Consider the following 17746-nt stretch of genomic DNA (forward strand, 5'->3'; position numbering starts at 1 on the left):
TATAACTTTCAAGTAGATCTTTAAGCTGGTTATACCTCCAAAAGCCACAGACTAGGAAGTTTCTGATTGTTGTCCTAGAGTTGAGATAGAGTATGCTTTTTCCAGCAAAGCTCCGAATGCCTTGAACTTATGTTTCTGACCAAAGGGAAGCATTGGAAGGGCAGAAGACAGGAAACCAGGGCCTTACCTGAATTGTTCATGAAGCATGCTCGATGCAACTTGCCACTGTAGAACTCCAAGCCAATGATGGCAAACATGAGAATGGCAAAGAAGAGCAGAAGGCCAATCTGCAGAAGAGGCACCATGGCCTTCATGATGGACTTCAGCACGATCTGCAGGCCTAGCGAAAGAGGAGAGAGTGAAGCTGAGACTTCCTTCACTGCCTCCTGACAAGGTTTACCCTCTCCTACTCTTCCATCAAAAATGAACCATGAATCCTGAGATGATAGGTGTTATAAAGAGATAACCAAGACAAGTCACACTGAGACTGTCATCATCTAGGTCCCTTCTCCTGTGCTTCCTTCTCACCACTTCCTGACCTACATTTAACACTCCTTTTCCTCCATGATAGCATGTAGATTCCTTTTACAGATTCAATTCATTAGACCATGTTTCATACTCAGTCTAAAGTCCCTGCTACTGTACAAATCCTACAAAACAGGGGCAAAGTTGACACCTCCCATTACTCTTTCTCAGATCCAGCCCTCCGCCCACTGGGAGAGGAGCACAGTACTGATTAACAAACCAATAACCTCTGACAACACACAGAATTTTTAACTTTAGGCAACTTCCAACACCTATTGCAGCAGATAGCCCTATACACACGTAATGATTACAATTATATTAGGATGCATAGGAAAAATGAATGAAAAACTACATCCAATTAGCATTTATTTCAGAGTGATATGATAGGAATGGTCTTCGTTTACTTTTCCTTTATTTTCCTTTCCTGTTTTTTAATCTTCCACTAGTATTTAAATATGAAAAAATGTTAAATTTAGAAGCACAATGCTATGTCCGATTGCTGCACATCAGTCCAGGGGCTTCCTTCCAGGAAGAACTCTTTCCCCTCTACCGGACATCGTCTTACACCCTGGATCCAATAAAGGATACTAGCCGATCAGAAAGAAGACAATAGGTGCTCACTAGGTATTCCTGACACGAGCTTTAAGGGCCTCAGGACACGCACAGCCCGGAGGGTCCGCAGGTCCACGTGGGTGTTGAAATGGGTTCCTGCAGTGGCCAGGATGCTGTGGATAGAGACACAAAAGAGTCAAGGTTATCACAGCCTGTCTGTCCCCTCCTGTTTCATGCGGAGTTTGGGCTATAGCAGCCTCTGCCTGGAAAGTACACAAAGCTAGTGCCAGCTGTATGTGGGCGCACCTGAGCCTGAGTGAATCACCAGTGGCGTTAAGTGGAATTAAATATAGCCATCTGGGTTTCACTTTGCAAAGGAAAAGTTACCATCATACTGGAGTCCCAGTCCCAGATCATGAGCAGAGCACATGGGCTCCAACATAAGACCCACACCTGAACCAAACCTGGTCCCTTACTTTCTTCTCAGCCCCTTCCTTTCCTGCTACCAGGCCCTTATGGTTTTTATTACCGAGTTGCATATTCTTATCTCCTCTTCTCTTTAAGGAATTTGTCTGGATTAACTTCAGTGAAGACGTAACTTACTCTTTTCCTCCTTGACACTCAGAATTCTTACCAAATTAATAAATTATACTGACATTCGTGACTGGGAGCTATGTCCATGGTCATCATACATTATTAATATGTTTTCTAATTGCCTCCAAACCAGTCTTTGGCCTGGAATGGCTTTCATCTTCCCACCTTCTGGAGTCACACCCTCAAACACATGTGCTCACATCTACGCATGATGCAGGAGAATACTATTAGATTGTGTATAGCAAGTATTAAGGAAATGATGCATGGCATAGAACCTACGGACAACGCAGATACTTTTGGGGACAAAGGCGCATATGGATTTGTGAGTGGCGAAGCAGAAGACAAAGTGTTAGACAAGCTAGGTTTAAGTCCTGGCCCAAAAAAGTATCCACGTGATACAAATCTCTCAATCTCTAGTGCTTTGTTTTTTGCTTTTTGGTTTTTTGTTTGTTTGTTTATTTTGTTTTGTTTTGTTTTTTTTTTTGTCTATAAAGTAGAGAAGGACAATGCCCTCATTTTAGATATAAAATTACACTGTGTGAAAGGTGAGGAATGTCCTGGATCAGGCATGGTGATGCATGCCTATAATGACTGCACTTATAAAGCTGAGCCAAGAGAATTGCAAGTTCAAGACCAGAATAGGCTACTCGGTGAGATACTATCTCAAAAAAACAAAAAAAAAAATTGGTACTGGCAAATATAAAGTGCATAATTGACATTGTTTCTGACACAAAGATCAATACTATTGATTTAAATTTTGCTAACTTATACTTTGTTTTGTGAGATAATACTTTTTATCCCTTACGGCCTCTCCAAGATTAGCCCCAGTTTAGAAGCATTGGGAAATGAGTCATCTGGAAAACGTTACAGTAGCAAGAATGGCCGATTGAACTCTTCTTTGGGCCACCTCTTGGAAGGATTTCAGATGTAGGCAAAGTGAACCATATGAAAAGCCCATAGCTCTAGGAAACAGATGCAAGGTTAACAGGTACTGAGGATGCCGATCCAGGGTGACCTCATCACAGAGACGGCTGTGAGCTCACAGCCTTGGCCCCCGACAAGCTGCCTCAGTGTAGAAGAACATTCCCAACGTTAGCAGTATCCAAACACTTAATGCTGCACAGCTCGTGTTAGGACACAGAGCAGATGCTCACCATGAACCACATTATTGGAATGGGTGGTGGGGACTTGCTTTCATCTTTTGGATCTTATACTTTGGACTGGGGGAGATGGCTCAGTATGTAAAATACTTGCACTACCAATCCCCAGGACTAACATTAAAAAGTCAGGCATGGTAAAGCATACCTGTGAGCCCAGCAACCATGAGATGGGAGGTAGACTGTATGTGGGTCCTGAAAGTGCAGGGTCAGCCAGCCTGTCTCAAATAGAGAGCAGAACATGCCCTAGGACCAATACATGGAGGTTGTCTTCTGACTTCCACACACAAGCACTGTGAAAGCTTCTGCTTGCACCCACACACAGGAACAACACACACACACACACACACACACACACACCACTCACTCACTCACTCACACACCACATACATGAATAAAAAAGTATCATGTAATCCTGTGTTCATACAATCACAAATAATAAACACACCACTCCTACTCTCATAAACACTTGTCATAGGTGAGCTTTCTAAGTGTCCTCCATCTTTCCTGCCCCCAACCCCCACCACATTTTAGCTTACAAAGTTAAAGGAGGCCACTGGGAAGGGGATGGCGTAACTTCTAAAGAGGAAAAAGAACTAAGACGAATGTAGAAAATAGAACTGAAAAACTATGATGGAAATAGACAAAAGAGAAAAGAAAGAAGAGAAAGAGAAGAAACTTCAAGGATATGCAAAGGGATAGAGACTGAGGGAAAACAGGTCCATTGTTCTGCTCCCCCCTTGAACAAAGGCTGGACCTCCTGTGCTGCCCATGTGCTAGACTCTCCTTCACAGTGTCTCACAAACACAGTGTGGGGATTCTGCTCTGTTCACAAACTAGAGCTCTGTTTCCTAGGATACCCAGGTACTCAGATGTTCTTTCACATCACACAAAGAGCTGCTGGAAGTGAAAATTTCCTTCCCCAGGCCCGGGTATGACAGGTATGCTTTGGAACATGGAGGCAGAGGCAGAAGACGATGTTAAAAGAGAGCAAAGGTACACAATGAAAATGTGGTAGGAAGACAGAAGAACGAGACACAAAGAGACGTAGGGAAAAAATGCGGAGACTCAGGGGAAGAAGGAAAATAAGAAATAAAAGCTAATGGAGAAGCAAGTGTCAGGGAAGCGTGCAGGTAAGCTCCTGTCAGAAAGGGTACAAAAGAAAAGCTAATATGAAAGATGGAGGATGTGTTATTTATCACAGGGGCTCACACAGCCAGCCATAAGACATGCTCACAATCCCACCATCAAGTGTTCTCTTGACTGAATCCATCTCGCACTCCTAACAACCCAGCAGGACCTCACACAGCCCATGTCCTCAAGCTTTTTGGCTCCTTAGAAATTTCTTTTTTCCTTTCAGTACAGGAAGATAGATGATCAACACAACTTTTAAAACAAACTGGCTGCTTCTTAATTTCTATTGTTCACAGAGTCCTCGAGGACAGGAGCTATAACTTGGCTCCCCTGACCACGTGTTAAGTAAGATCAGAAGCAATGGGATTCACAGAGGGCAAAGTGAATTGAGGAATGGGGCCCTGCTCTGGGGTCCCAAGAAACCCTGTTCCCATGTCCATCAATACATCACCACATCATAGAGGAGTTTGACATTCTCATCCACCACTCTCCAGCTCTGAGCCACCTAATAGTCATCTGTACCCCCAGTGAAGTCTACTTCAGAATCACCTCAAACCTATTCTCATAGTTACTAAATAGATGCTTGATGATTTGAACCTGATCTTCACTGACAAAAACGCAATGAATTTGCACAGATCAATAACTGATAGAGGCCATAGATATCCTAGAACTTCCTGATGAGAAGATTAGAAAAGCAAAGCTGGGATACTACTCAAGACGTAAGTATGTTGGAGCCTATAGGAGTGCACCAGAAATCCATCTTCCAATATCTAAAGTCTGATGAGGACATTGTAATAGTCCTAAGACTATGCACTCAAGAAGGACTCCACATGACAGGATGCCATCCATAGGAATGATAGAGGGAGGGAGCGAGAAGGAGATGAAGATACAAAGGCTAGAAGCTTCCTCCCCAGTAAAAACCAAGTGTTGGTGCATATATAACTCAGCAAAGCTCTACCAAGTCTGGTGCAGGAAGACAGCAGGGAAGAGAAGAAGGAAATGGCTCTCAACACTCCGTCCAGTGGAAGCAGTCACATAGGAGAATATGGACTTATGACAGATGTTTAGGAAACACTGGAGTGGCAAACACTGAATACTTACCATCTGCTAGCATTTTCAACTGTTATATGATTAAATCATTAAAAAAATCACCTGACGAGACAGTTGTCTACACTTCATTTCTGTGAGGAAACTAGGCTTAGAAAAAGTTAAATGGTTAAAAGAAAGCCAGTTCTCTTTCCTCGTCCTGTTGTGCATTGATGGCTGTGTGATGTTGACCTAGCACTCGCTGCTCAGCAGCACGATTCCAGTGTGCTGGCCAGTTTCACCATGTTCTGTCTCTGAACACATTAATGAATTTGAGTCCTTTCATCCCAAGGCCACAAGCCACCAAGTGAGTTTCCACTGGTCCCTTTCAGCATCATCAGAATCTTCTCTGTACCTTTCTCCATGACTGTAAGATTGCCTTAATAGCAGGTAGTTTCTGCTGCAGTATTTGCACACAAAAACTTGGACACACACACACACACACACACACACACACACACACATCACAAAATCAGAAGAAGGCCACCGAGGATAAATTCAGTCCGAGTTAATAAAAACCTAAGCTCTCTGCTGTCCCAAGAGCTATGTATATATATGCTTCAAGAGCAGAGGCTCTGTTTTTCCGTTTACTTTTCCCTTGTCAGCATTGAAAGAATGGAAAGTTCTGTACAGAGGAGTACTTGATTCCTCCTATCTTCCCTAGCAGAGGGCAGAGGACCAGAAATACACACAGCATGTAGCACACACAGTCCAGCCTAGTGACTGCTTCGGTCTGGCTGTTGCAGCTCAGCCTCTAATACTTTTGCTTTCAATTGTCAGAGGCTGAGGTGAGGAGTGGAGGCCGATGTGATCCTGATGATGTGACAGAAGTCTTCCTAGTCATGGCAACTAAAAAGGCACTGAGGAAACGAGGCTGCAAGAGACGCCCTGGACAATTAGAACTTAACCGTCTCTCCCAGGTCAGTCGCCCACAGGTCTTCATTGCTTGGTTCCTTTTGACCTCAGGGAATTTTCTTAGCCTTCGTGTCAATCCAGGTCAATAGTCTCCTTTCACAGACATCATCTGCTGTTCACTTCCATGTCTGAAAATACCCCGCAGCAGTGGGCTTATGTTTAGAATTGTCAGATAAAATATAGGTTGCTCGGTGAAATTTGAGTTTCGCTTAAAGAACAGAAATAGTTTTTAGTACAACTAAGTAAGTTTGGTGCAGTTTTTTAAATAATGTGTGGGATATTCATTATCTATCTAAAACCTGCCATTTAAATTAAACAGTGCTGGGGTGTGAATGTGAAATGTCCCCTCCCCCATCGACTCATGTGTTCGAACACCTGGTCCCCAGCTGGTGGCATTGTTTAGGGCTGGTATAGAAACTTCAGGAGGGAGAGCATCATTGGAGGAAGTGGGTCACTGGAGGCAGAGTTTGGGGTTTCATAGCCTGCTCCTGCTCTCTATCCTCTGCCTATTTCCTGACGACAGATATAATGTGACCATATGTCTTAGGTTTCTGCCACCATATCTTCCCCGCCATGATGACCTGTATTCCTTCTTAAAATACGAGGTTGAAATAAACCTTCTTCCATAAGTTACTCCTTGTTAGGTAATCAGAGAAGGAACTAATACAACCAAGCAGCCTACATTTCTATTTGCCAAGTCTAGGTATTACACTCAGGTGGTGCTGAAGCTTGGATCTGGAATTTTTTCAAGGCCTGTGTGTTAAAAGGTTTGGCCCCTATCTCATAGAAATACTAGGCAGAGGTACTGGGAGATCTGAGGCTACTTATAGTGTGCCTTCAAAGGGGATTGTAGAACCTGGGTCTCTTTACTATTTTACTTATTCACCATCTTGTTCCACCACGTGTGTAGGTATGTAGGTGTACACACACACACACACACACACACACACACACACACACACACACACTTGAGAGCATTACAGTTTCATTCAATGCCCAAAAGTACTGAGCCAGGCTGATCATGACACAATGTGGAGTCAGAAATGACTGCGTAGAGAACTCTGCTGTTAGTTGTTGCCCAACCTTCAGCAAATCTGCAAGTTCTCCTTGGAGAACTGACAGCAGCCAGGGGTTTTTAACATTAGGCCTACCCTTGCCTCCCAAGCTCTAAAAATCACCTGCTTGCTTCTGCCCATATAAACAAGAAAGAGCTACTTTCTCTTTTAAAAGGCATGCTGTTCATGAGAGGGTGACTAATATTAGTAAAAATGTGTCAAGTGTTTAACCAGCCCACATTATAAAGAGACCAGAATTCAGGAGGGAATCTAATTCAAGTTGGATGTCCAGCAGAAGTGAGCCATTATCTCACATATTCCATGGTTTGGGTCCATTTAGAAGTATTTTATGATCCAAGATGGACACATTGATCTTTCATTTCTCTTCATTTCTCATAGTGCTGTACCTCCATAAAGGCACCAATTTTTACCATTCATATTCCTTAAAGTTTGTGTCTTGCATTTGCTCTCCAGCTTCCTCATACTTGGACCACCTCTTCTTTCCCTTGCCTTCCCTATCAAAACAGGATGTTTTAGACCTCATATTCTAGTCCGCATTCCACACTTCTGCCTTGGAAAAGGAGTAAAGCACACACTCTCCAATCAACTTTCAATTCTAATCCCACCATAAGCCTTCAAACTTACATAATTGCCTCTCTGAGATAACAATGTGTTTAGGTGTAAAATGGAGACAACACCTTGTTCAGAAGGTTGTGTAATTTAAAAGTTAATGCTTGTAAATTTCTTTGCATAGTACTGACTTACCACATTGCTTCTTGGTCATAAGCAATAGCAATAAACTTTAGCTATCTTAAAGGTAAAATACTTTTAGATTATCCCATCACCACCAAACAGGTCCAACATATTTTGAGAACATACCAGGAGGTCACAGAGTTAAAAGACTATCAGAAGACAGTCTAAATTTTCTTTAAAAATTAAAAAAGTCAGAATCTTGGTACTAGGGATAACCAGGTCCTAATCTAAGGAAATGTGAATGCCACCTGCTATGAATAAAACAGCTTTACTCGGAGTTAAATAGCTAGATATGGAGGGATTGTTCTGGAATATGAAATGGTCTGCGAAGACTAAGGTACTCCTAAGAAGATGGCAGAGGAAGAGTTGTCTAGGGACAAGATGGCAATGGCAGAACAAAAGCAAGATGCTGTCCATGTTGCTAGTTTTGAAGATGGAGGGAGAACAGGAGGAATATAGCCCCAGAAGTTGCAGAAGATGAAGAAATGGAGTGTCTCCTTAAGCAGCATGACCCGATGAGCACAACCTAGCTGCCCTTGGATAACCTTTTAGTGTTTCCGAGGTGAACAAGACTCCTGCAAGAGCATACGCAAAGTGGACCCCCCCCCCAGGGAGATAAGAGGCAAATGAATAAGAAAATAAATAACAATTTTTTTAAATCAGTGTCTTTTACAGGCTGACATACACAGGGCAGCTGATGAGTTGGTGTTGCAGATAAGGAAGAGAAAGACCATTATCTGTTTCTGTTTCCTCGTCTATAAAATGAGGTGACCACAAAGACAGGCCTCTCAGGCCCCTTCTGGCCCTGTGACTTGAGTCAAGGAGCACTAGCCTCTGAAGCTGACAACCGTTCTCAGAATTCAGACAGCTGCTCAACACTGAACATTCGGCTACCCCGTTTCCAAGCCTGACGGTTGCATTAGACACCCAGGTGTGCTTGGTTCACAGACATCTAATGAACGATAAGTACTTGGGTCCTTGTAACTAAACTCAGCCAAGCTCCTTTATGGTAGGGGCTGCCTTTCTGCTTCTGTCCTCTAGCAACGCCCTTTCTCTAGCAATAGGAGGAGTGGAGACTAAGAAAAGCCCCAGCTTAAAACTCATGGACATTGAAACAGTCTCTCTGGGGCAGAAAAGCTGGACCCATGCACAAGAGATGTGTCTATGTGCCTGTGGCACTTACATAATAACCAGAGATCCAAACGAAGGGCACTTTAACCACACATGTAAATCATCATGATCCATCAAAAATCCATTGAATTACATGTAATGTTATGCTCTTCATTTCCTTTAAATACATTATGGGAATGTGATTTGATTTGGAAATCAATTTCTAGAGAATTTATTTCATTTTATTGTTATACAAAAGAAGAAAAAGAAAGAAGGCCTCGTTTATTAAATTGTTCACATAGAAACTATTCAAAAGAAAAAAAATCAACTTGACGAAAATATATTAGAGGAAAGCCAACGAGGCTAAGAATGAGAAAATCATCTGACTGCCCAACTCCCCATCCCTGTAAGTAGCCTTCTTCTCCTCGCCCAACCCCCTAATCCCACTGGCTATGCTGTAGTTCTTTGATGCCATTGGAGTTAGCCCCATCTCAAAGCCCAGCACCCATGCTGTAGTCATCTGAGCCTACTGAGCACACATGTAACATTCCCACAGAGGCCAAGATGGAGGCGGTAGCAACCTTCATCACACTTAGTGTAGCACACAGTTATGGTAAGTCAAAAGGACAAAGGGGACCTGCGAGTAGGGCAGAGGAAATGAGGAGGGCAGAAATCCTTCAACACAGGAAGAGGCATGCACAGAAGAAACACCAAGGAAGCCCGGAGGTCAGCATGTTTAAGATATGAAAACCAGAGAGTGTGGCTAGAACCTGGTGAGGCAGGGAGAATGGAGATTGATTTTGAAGAACTCAAAAACATTACAGACAAGGAAGACCCCCACGGGATGTGTTGGTTTGGATGGAGCCTGGCAGAATATTCCAAGAGCTTTGGCAGTCTTAAATGTGGCAGTGGTATGTCAGCTAGTCATGAAGCCACTTTGTGTTGAAAAGAATCTTCCTATCTGCAGGTATCTCACTTTCTCTTTAACCCTGGGACTTGTTCTTTGTACCTGCACGAATTCTTTTCTGGTAGAAGGGCTATCTTGTAGTCATGTGTGGCACTGGGCTCCAGACTTGCTATGGATAGACCTATATCATGCTTAACAAGATGTCTATTGTCATAGGCAGTAATTGATTTAGGAATGGCCAGCTGATAGAACTCGTGCGATTGATTTATAAGGAAGAATAGTCTTCAAGACTTCAACTGACCTGTGTTATAGAACAAAGTAAAGATATAGTACGTACATCGGTGATTTCTCTTTCAGACCTTTGGATCACAGCTAAGTAGGAGGTGTATTTACAATAAGGACAGAATGATATAAAATAGTATTTACCCTATATGCGGCAGACTTGCATTTTTCCTCTTCAATACTTCCTTTCTTATGTTCAAAGCTGGTTGCAAACAAGTTCATTTTATGACCCTCTAGTGAACACTACCCACAGTTGCCCTAACCACCTCCCCCAACCCTCACCACACACAGACACACAAATTTTTCTAAGGATACTGCTCTGAAAAGGGCAGATGGACCAATGTGAGTGGCTGATTTAACACAACCATGAACCTCTTGTTGTTTCTCCTAATCAAAAAAAGTTTGTATTAAAGTCTTTACTGCTGTTTTCCAAGAACTAGAGACATAGCAGTACAGAAAGAAACTTCTCCCTTTCTCTCTTCTCTGAAATGAAATATATAGTATGAAAATACAAAAACAGAGAAACACACACACACACACATACACACACACACACACAAACCATCATCGTTGAATGGTATCTGTTTCTGGTTTGTTTTTATGTTATTTGTTTTTTGCTATTTCTTGGTCTGTTCCACAGACAATACGTTACAGCCAAGAGGGCCTAAAATCTATTGGGAGGAGAGGGAGGCAGGAAGGGTCAGGTTGCCCTTTCCATTAAGGAAAGACTATGCCATTTACAAGAGGAACAAGTGCCTCTGACTTTAACAAAAGTGGAAAAAAACATTTATGGAATAGAAAATGTGGTTCCCTGGTTAAATTTAAAAGGAAACATAGTAGGTGATACTAAAATATACCATTGATGTAAAAAAAAAAAAAGAGAGGAAAGTCCTGGCATAAACCCTTTCCTTTGCTTGCCCATCAAAAGAAAGCTCAACAGTCAAAACCACATCACAAAGAAAGGTTGCGCTGACATCTGGGGACAGCTCACACTTGGTAGCTGACCTTTGCACTGTAGGACATTTAGCAGTATTCCTGGCCTCTAGCCACTAGCTACTGGTAGCAGCCCATTTTCCACCAGCCACAACAAAATATCTCTAGATATCGTCAAATGTCTACAGGAAGCAAAGTCACCCCTGGAAGAGGACCACTAAACAAAAAGAACTCCTACCCACGATCCTCATGAGCACAAGAAAATCCTAATAGCTAACCAAAGGCAGTGTGAGTGGCATCTGTTTCTCATAAGGCCCATTGGGGAGGAAACACAAACTCATATTCCAGTCAATCAGAAAGGTTGCTTGCATAATCCCAGCCCTAAATTTTAACTCTGAAGGACCACTAAGTTTTATGGGAAAAAATTGTTCCACTACCTTTAAATGCCTTAAAAATGCCCTAAATACATCCTGTGGGGTACTACAAGCTGGACCCATTATGAAAGAGGCATTCTCCAATGCTAGAAAAGTACAAAGTATACTTACATTTGCCTAACTTATCATAATGGAAATGGAATCAAGGTCCTACCAATGGTCCTGAGTTCTGTATTCTGGGGGGATAGCATTTTCACTCAAACCCAGAAATTGAAAATACCAAGAGAAGAAGAGAGACCCTAATTGGCATGCAGGTCCCAGAAAGGATGACAAAAATGAAGAAAAGCTGTCTCATTGCTTCATAGTTCACACAGACATCACCCATATGGATGCCACAATCCCCATTTCCTACATCTGAGAATTAGTACTCAGAGAAAGAAACTGCCTAGACCATTGGCCACTGCAATAGAAAATGATCAAATTGAGACTCAAATGCACACATTTAGAATCTAACTCTGGGGCTTTTGGTAGCTACAAAAGCTAATGGCTAATAGATAGAAACATGCCCCAAAGGTACACATATGTAATAATCGCTCTCTAGGATGCCTATAGAGCTGCCTCTCTATAGAACCCTGTGGTGCCCAGTGATTGCAACATCATATAGAGGTGACCAGAACTGTGCTTCAGAGAGTTGACAATGAAGCATAACAGCTGCAAAGGAGAATCCCATGATGCAAGAGTTCACTAATATAAATACATGTTCTCTGGGTTGTCTTTCTAGTGGTGCCAAGGGAGTTCTGCTGATCCTCCACCTACATACTGTCACTAGGGTCCCCTCCAGATCTGGTACAAGCATTTGTGAGATGGCTAACTAGGCACAGAGCAGCATGCAGCCAAGGACAAAAGCTTTAACAATCCCTGTGGCAGCCAAGTCTCCAACACTGGCTTTGCTAGCATGTACTAGTGAACTCCAAAGTCAGACTCCAGAGACTAGCTCTGTAACCCAACACAGCTCATGAGTGTGGCTACCTGATGCTGCATTGCCAGAGCCTTCTCCTTGACCCAAATTCCCCTGCAGCTCTTCCTCAGACTGTAACATCTCATATAATATTGCTAGCCACAGTAGGTTGAGGAACAAGCAATTCCTTCCCTGGGATATTTAGACATAGGCAGTAGAGCTCAACTATCCTTTCTGTAACAACTAAAGCCATATAAAATAAAAGCCTGAGTGGTGTTGTCTGCCATGATCTCAATAACAGAGTTACAGTGAGAGAGAACACAGCTGATCCTGACGAGGAGAGAAGAAAGAAAAGAAACAGATTTCTGCAGGAATTGAGCTTGTGTGTGCAGTTTATAGGGCCCTGGCCATTTCCTGGTTTTTCTGTAACATGATAGTTCTGTGAGATATGCCCCTCCTACTCAGAACAATCCAAGGCAGGTTCCCATCACAACGGCATCATAATAACTACCTATCTCTTCTGTCTGGATAATCCCACCTGGGGAAGAAACCAAAGTCAAAGTTGGTATAACTGGTTTAGCCACATCTACAAGAGCCATGAGATACAGAAGACAGCAAAGGAAAACACAGAACCATCTCCTGGCATGGAGTTGATGTGCCAGTTATGAGCATGATGCCTTTGTCCTGATGTCTTACTAAACGGCTGGATTCCTTAGATACTGAACTGATGCACCCTCTTCAACAGCCACGAGACTCAAGACTTATATTCATTCATGACGCCAAGAAATGTCAGAAAGTTCTCTTCTCAAAACGTCAACCTCCCCTCCTCCCCCAAGGAAGGTCAATACTGCATAGGCAGTGAGAGGGGAGGGGGGCTCTGCCACTCTTATGCAGGCACAGATGACCACGAAGGCCTGCTGAAGACCATCGGGCAGTTTTATGGTTCACATAACCTTCACCCAGACAGGTGCCACCACCTCCAATTCACATGCTGACCCAAGGAATCTTTCACGGTGCAGGGGAAACATGCTTTAAAAAAAAAATCTACCTTCTCACAATACTGTGAAATATGCTGTTCTTTTTTTCTTCCCCCATATGGGAAATACTTGGCTTAGAGAATCTGAATTCATAAAATCCTCTCAAATCAATGAATCTTTCCGACAAATCATAGATCCATAAATCTTAGAAAAATGTGTTTGTTCATTGTTCTTCAATCCTGGCTTTGCTTACGATGTGTGGGTGCTCGATCTGCAGGACAGGTATGTGCCGTTTTTCTTCCAGTATAACGAGTATTTGGGAAAAAGAAAACTAGATAAAATTTCTCGTGGTTGCAGAGAAGCCAAGCCCATAATTACAGGTTTGATGAAGTGGCGGCCATAAACCTACTATAAAATACCAACTGTCTGTAAAACCCCAAATGAACTAGAGCCTTTTGTCAGAGAAAACAAAATGCTTTTTACTTCCAGGAGTCATTAAGCCAAAATTCATTCAAGTAGTTCTGAGTCATATCACATCCCATACCACCTATTTGGAATATAATAAAAATAGCAGCAATTTTAATAATTAACAAGAATTGTGTCTCCGTACAGGAACCGCTTGCTACACAAGTCTATTCGATGATAGCATGTCAGCATAAACAGTGTAAGTGGCTTTAATTGTATTTTCATTGTGGATAAATAAAGTGCTGAGCTGTTAGCCAAATCCACAGGTTAGATAGACACACAACTAAGTGGTGTGGCCATTTTCTGAGAGAGGACTCTAATGGTACAGTGCATTCATTAATCATGGAGTCTAGACAAAGAAACCGGGGCCCCTTGTAGAAGTCTTGGCACCAGTGTCCAAGTTTTAACTAGTAACAAAGCTTTCTCCCTTCTGCCCTGAAAGTATTTTTACCTTGCCAGCTATGCAAATTAGCCATGACCTCTGAGCATGAAAGAAACCTGGCTGAGCCCAATTAATATTTTATGAAAAAAAAATGAAAATAGTGTCACTGGCAACCCTAATGCTAAGCTTCACATACTCTGCAGGTGACCCTTTAGGTAGAGAACCATGGCAAGTTTCTGTGTCGTTATAATTTCTCTACAGATTTATTGGTTACTCTTTTATTTCATGTGCTGCGTGAGTGTTTTGCTTGTAGCTGTATGTAAGTGTACCATACGCATGTGTGATGTTCACAGTGGTCAGAAGAGACATCAGATGCCCAGGGAACTGGAACCAGTTACAGATGGTTACCATGTGAGTGGTGGGAACTAAACCCAAGTCCTCTGCAAGAGTGGCCAATGCTCTTGACCACTGAGCCATCTGTCCAGCCCTCTTTTGTGTCAACAGAATATCTGAAAGGGCAAGATGTAGAAAATTCACAAAAAAAGAAAATAAATATAGACCTTTTCTATTTTCCATAGCCAAAGAAATTCAGTTTAATAACTGGCATGGCCATCATATTGCTACTACTAGAAGGTTAATAAATTGGTATTAGCACTTGGCAAAATATGGAACAATACACACTTAAGGAAGGAGGCTGAAAGTGTCTACTCTCTTTGACTCGATAATTTCAGATTATTTGAAGTATATACTCCAAAATGAAGACAAGCTTTAGGTAAAATGTTTTTTATACAGTGTTTATAAACAATGTTTTGCATGCAAGTACCTAAAGCATAAATATTTAAGCAGTATCTATAATTGTAAGTGATCTAACTAAAGAAAACAACCTAATTAAAAATGTCCCAATGGGTAAAAAGTCACTCCAATACAGAAAGACAGAAAAAGCAAAGACACACATGAAAGATACATTTCAAACCATCACAAGTTACAACCCAAACCACGGGTGACTCCCCAGCTATTCGAGGACTGAGCCAAAAGTTCAGACAACCATCCAAAGCCTGATAATGCTGAACACTATGAAGAGTGGGAGATCAGGGAACAACTGAAAATCAGACATTCTGCTGGAAATGCAAAAGCGCACAGCCATTTGGCAAACAGCGGAGCTGTTCTTTATGGAGTTGTACATATGTTGACCATGGCAGTCAGCAATGGCCGGTTATCTGTCACATCTCTCTCCACCTATAACTGCCCAGGCTGCACACAACCCACACAGTACTCAACTGGTAAATCGATCAATTGTAACACAACTTGGTTGTCCACAGAACTGAGCATTGGGTATCAATAAAAAGGAATGCCTACTGATGTGTGCGCCAAGCAGGGTCACATCTGAGAAGCATTACACTACAGTCTGAAGGCTGTGCTCTGATTTTATTTAAATGGAAAAGCTGTGTCTAGGAGGGAAATCAGTTCAGTAGTTTCTCAAGCACCGAGGATGAAAAAATGGACTGGAAAGGGGCTCAAGGTGGCTGGGTGAGTGTGCAGAAATGTTCTGTACCTGGAACATACTACAGTCAACCACACATTACTGCCAAAATATTTGAAGGTATACTTCTAAAAGGAAAAGAATAGAAAACATAGATTTTACTGTCTACAAGTAAACCTGACTTCAAAATATCCAGTCCTTAGGTTTGGTTCTAATTGTAGTAAAATATATGGAACATAATATTCACAACTTTGAACACTTTCAGGTACCTTGGCACCATTAAAGATATTAATGTATATTATAAGTATAATACATAGTATATAATATATAACAATAATCTTCACCATTGCCAGGACTTTTTCATCCTCCAAAACTGAGGCCCTGCACCCATTAAACCAATCTCTCTCCTGTCCTGACAGCTCCCGGCAGCCATCTTCCATTGTCTACCTCTGAATCCAACTATTGCAAAAACACTATGTGAGTGAAATTATACAGATTTGTCATTCTGTCTCCTTTGTGTCACTCAGCATGACATCTTCAAGGTTCATCCGTGTCATAGTGTGTGCCAGGACTACCTTCCTTTGTAAGACTATATATATATAATATATGCATATTATATGTATACATTATCATATGTATACATATACGTACTGCCTCCTCATCAATCCCTCAGTCACATTTGGTTTGCTTTTACCTTTTGAATATTGTGCATCATGCTACTATGAATGTGCAAAATCTGTGCATATTCTTGCTTTTAATTCCAGTGGGTTTAAGCCTAAAAATGGAACTTTTGAATCTGATGGTAAATTCTACATTGAATTTTAAAGGAACCACCTATCATCAGTTTCCCACTCAGTGGAATACTACGTAGCCTTTCAAGTGTTACTGCTAGGGAATAGAGACGTGTCTCAGGAGATAAGAGCACACATGTTCTAGCAAAAAAAAGCAAGGTTCCTCTAGAACCTATATGGTGGCTTACCACCATCCATAACTCCAGTTCCAGGAGATCCATGGCTCTCCTCAGGCCTCTAAGGACACACATGCAAGCAAAACATGCATGCATATAAAATAAAATTCTTAATCATCTTCACTTAAAAAAATGTTATGTCTATAGAACATTTAATAACATAGTAAATGGTACATAAAGCCTTATAAAAGAAAATCGGTGTAATTTCAATATAAATTCTATAGTGTGAAATATATAAGGGAAGAGATATGAAGGAAATGCACTAAATGCTAGCAGTTATTATCTTTAGGCAGTGAGATTGCTCTTCAGCAGTCCCCCTATTTCTAGACATTTACCCTGGTTTCAGTTAATAAATTTTGAAAATATTAGATGGAAAGTTATAAAAATAAACTGTTTATAAATTTTAAGTTATACAGCATTCTAAGTAGATGATGAAATCTCAAACTCTGTCCCTTCTGTCCCCTTCAGAGTACAGCATATCCCTTTGTCAAGCATATCCACCCTGTAGGCTCTACCTGCCCATGAGTTCCATGGGAGCTGTCTCCTTCATCATATTGACTGTTGTGTTACTGAAGTACACTTAATAATGGCCCCAAAGTACAAAGGTAGTGATTTAGAAGCCTGAGTACCTACCAGAGAAGCATTAATCTGTTCCTTTAGGTGAAAAGACAAGACATGACAAGGCACTTTGAGAGGGAGCTTATATTCCCACGAGTTTTGCTGCACGCTGCTGTTAATCACCGCCGCCCATCTCTTATTGTGCATCAATTGTAACTTTTATCATCCATATGCACACACAGGAGAAGCAGTAAACTCCTGGCTTGACAGTCTCAGGTACCCACTAAAGACTGAAAATAGTCCAATGGACAAGGAGTATGGTTCTTTCTCAATGCTCATGTGTATTTTCCAGGGTTGTTGTTATTGTTGTTGTTGTTTTTAATAACAGTATCTTTCTTCTATGATCAGGATAGTTATAATTTTATGAAGTACACTTTGATTCATGTATAGCCACTCACACGTAATCACCACACTTGGAAGGGAGGAAGACTGCTAATTGCTATGAGTTCAAGGCCATCCTGGGCTGCACAGTGAAACTTGGTTGCAAATAATTGGAAATAAATAAAAAGTAATGTCAGTGTC

The 17746-nt window shown here is 41.7% G+C and overlaps 1 protein-coding gene across 2 annotated transcripts in view; it reads right to left on the reverse strand.

Annotated features, from left to right (window-relative positions):
• Window positions 1-17746, reverse strand: part of Cacna1e (calcium voltage-gated channel subunit alpha1 E) — a 484040-nt gene that overhangs the window by 230242 nt on the left and 236052 nt on the right. For both annotated transcript variants that reach the window (XM_087581477.1, NM_019294.3), the window contains 2 exon segments: window positions 1147-1250; window positions 188-340 (listed from right to left, as the gene is read on the reverse strand). In XM_087581477.1, the coding sequence (XP_087437603.1) occupies window positions 188-340; window positions 1147-1250 (257 nt within the window).

Source organism: Rattus norvegicus, chromosome 13, assembly GCF_021556685.1.
Source record: "Rattus norvegicus strain SHRSP/BbbUtx chromosome 13, alternate assembly SHRSP_T2T, whole genome shotgun sequence".
NCBI classification, from domain to species: domain Eukaryota; kingdom Metazoa; phylum Chordata; class Mammalia; order Rodentia; family Muridae; genus Rattus; species Rattus norvegicus.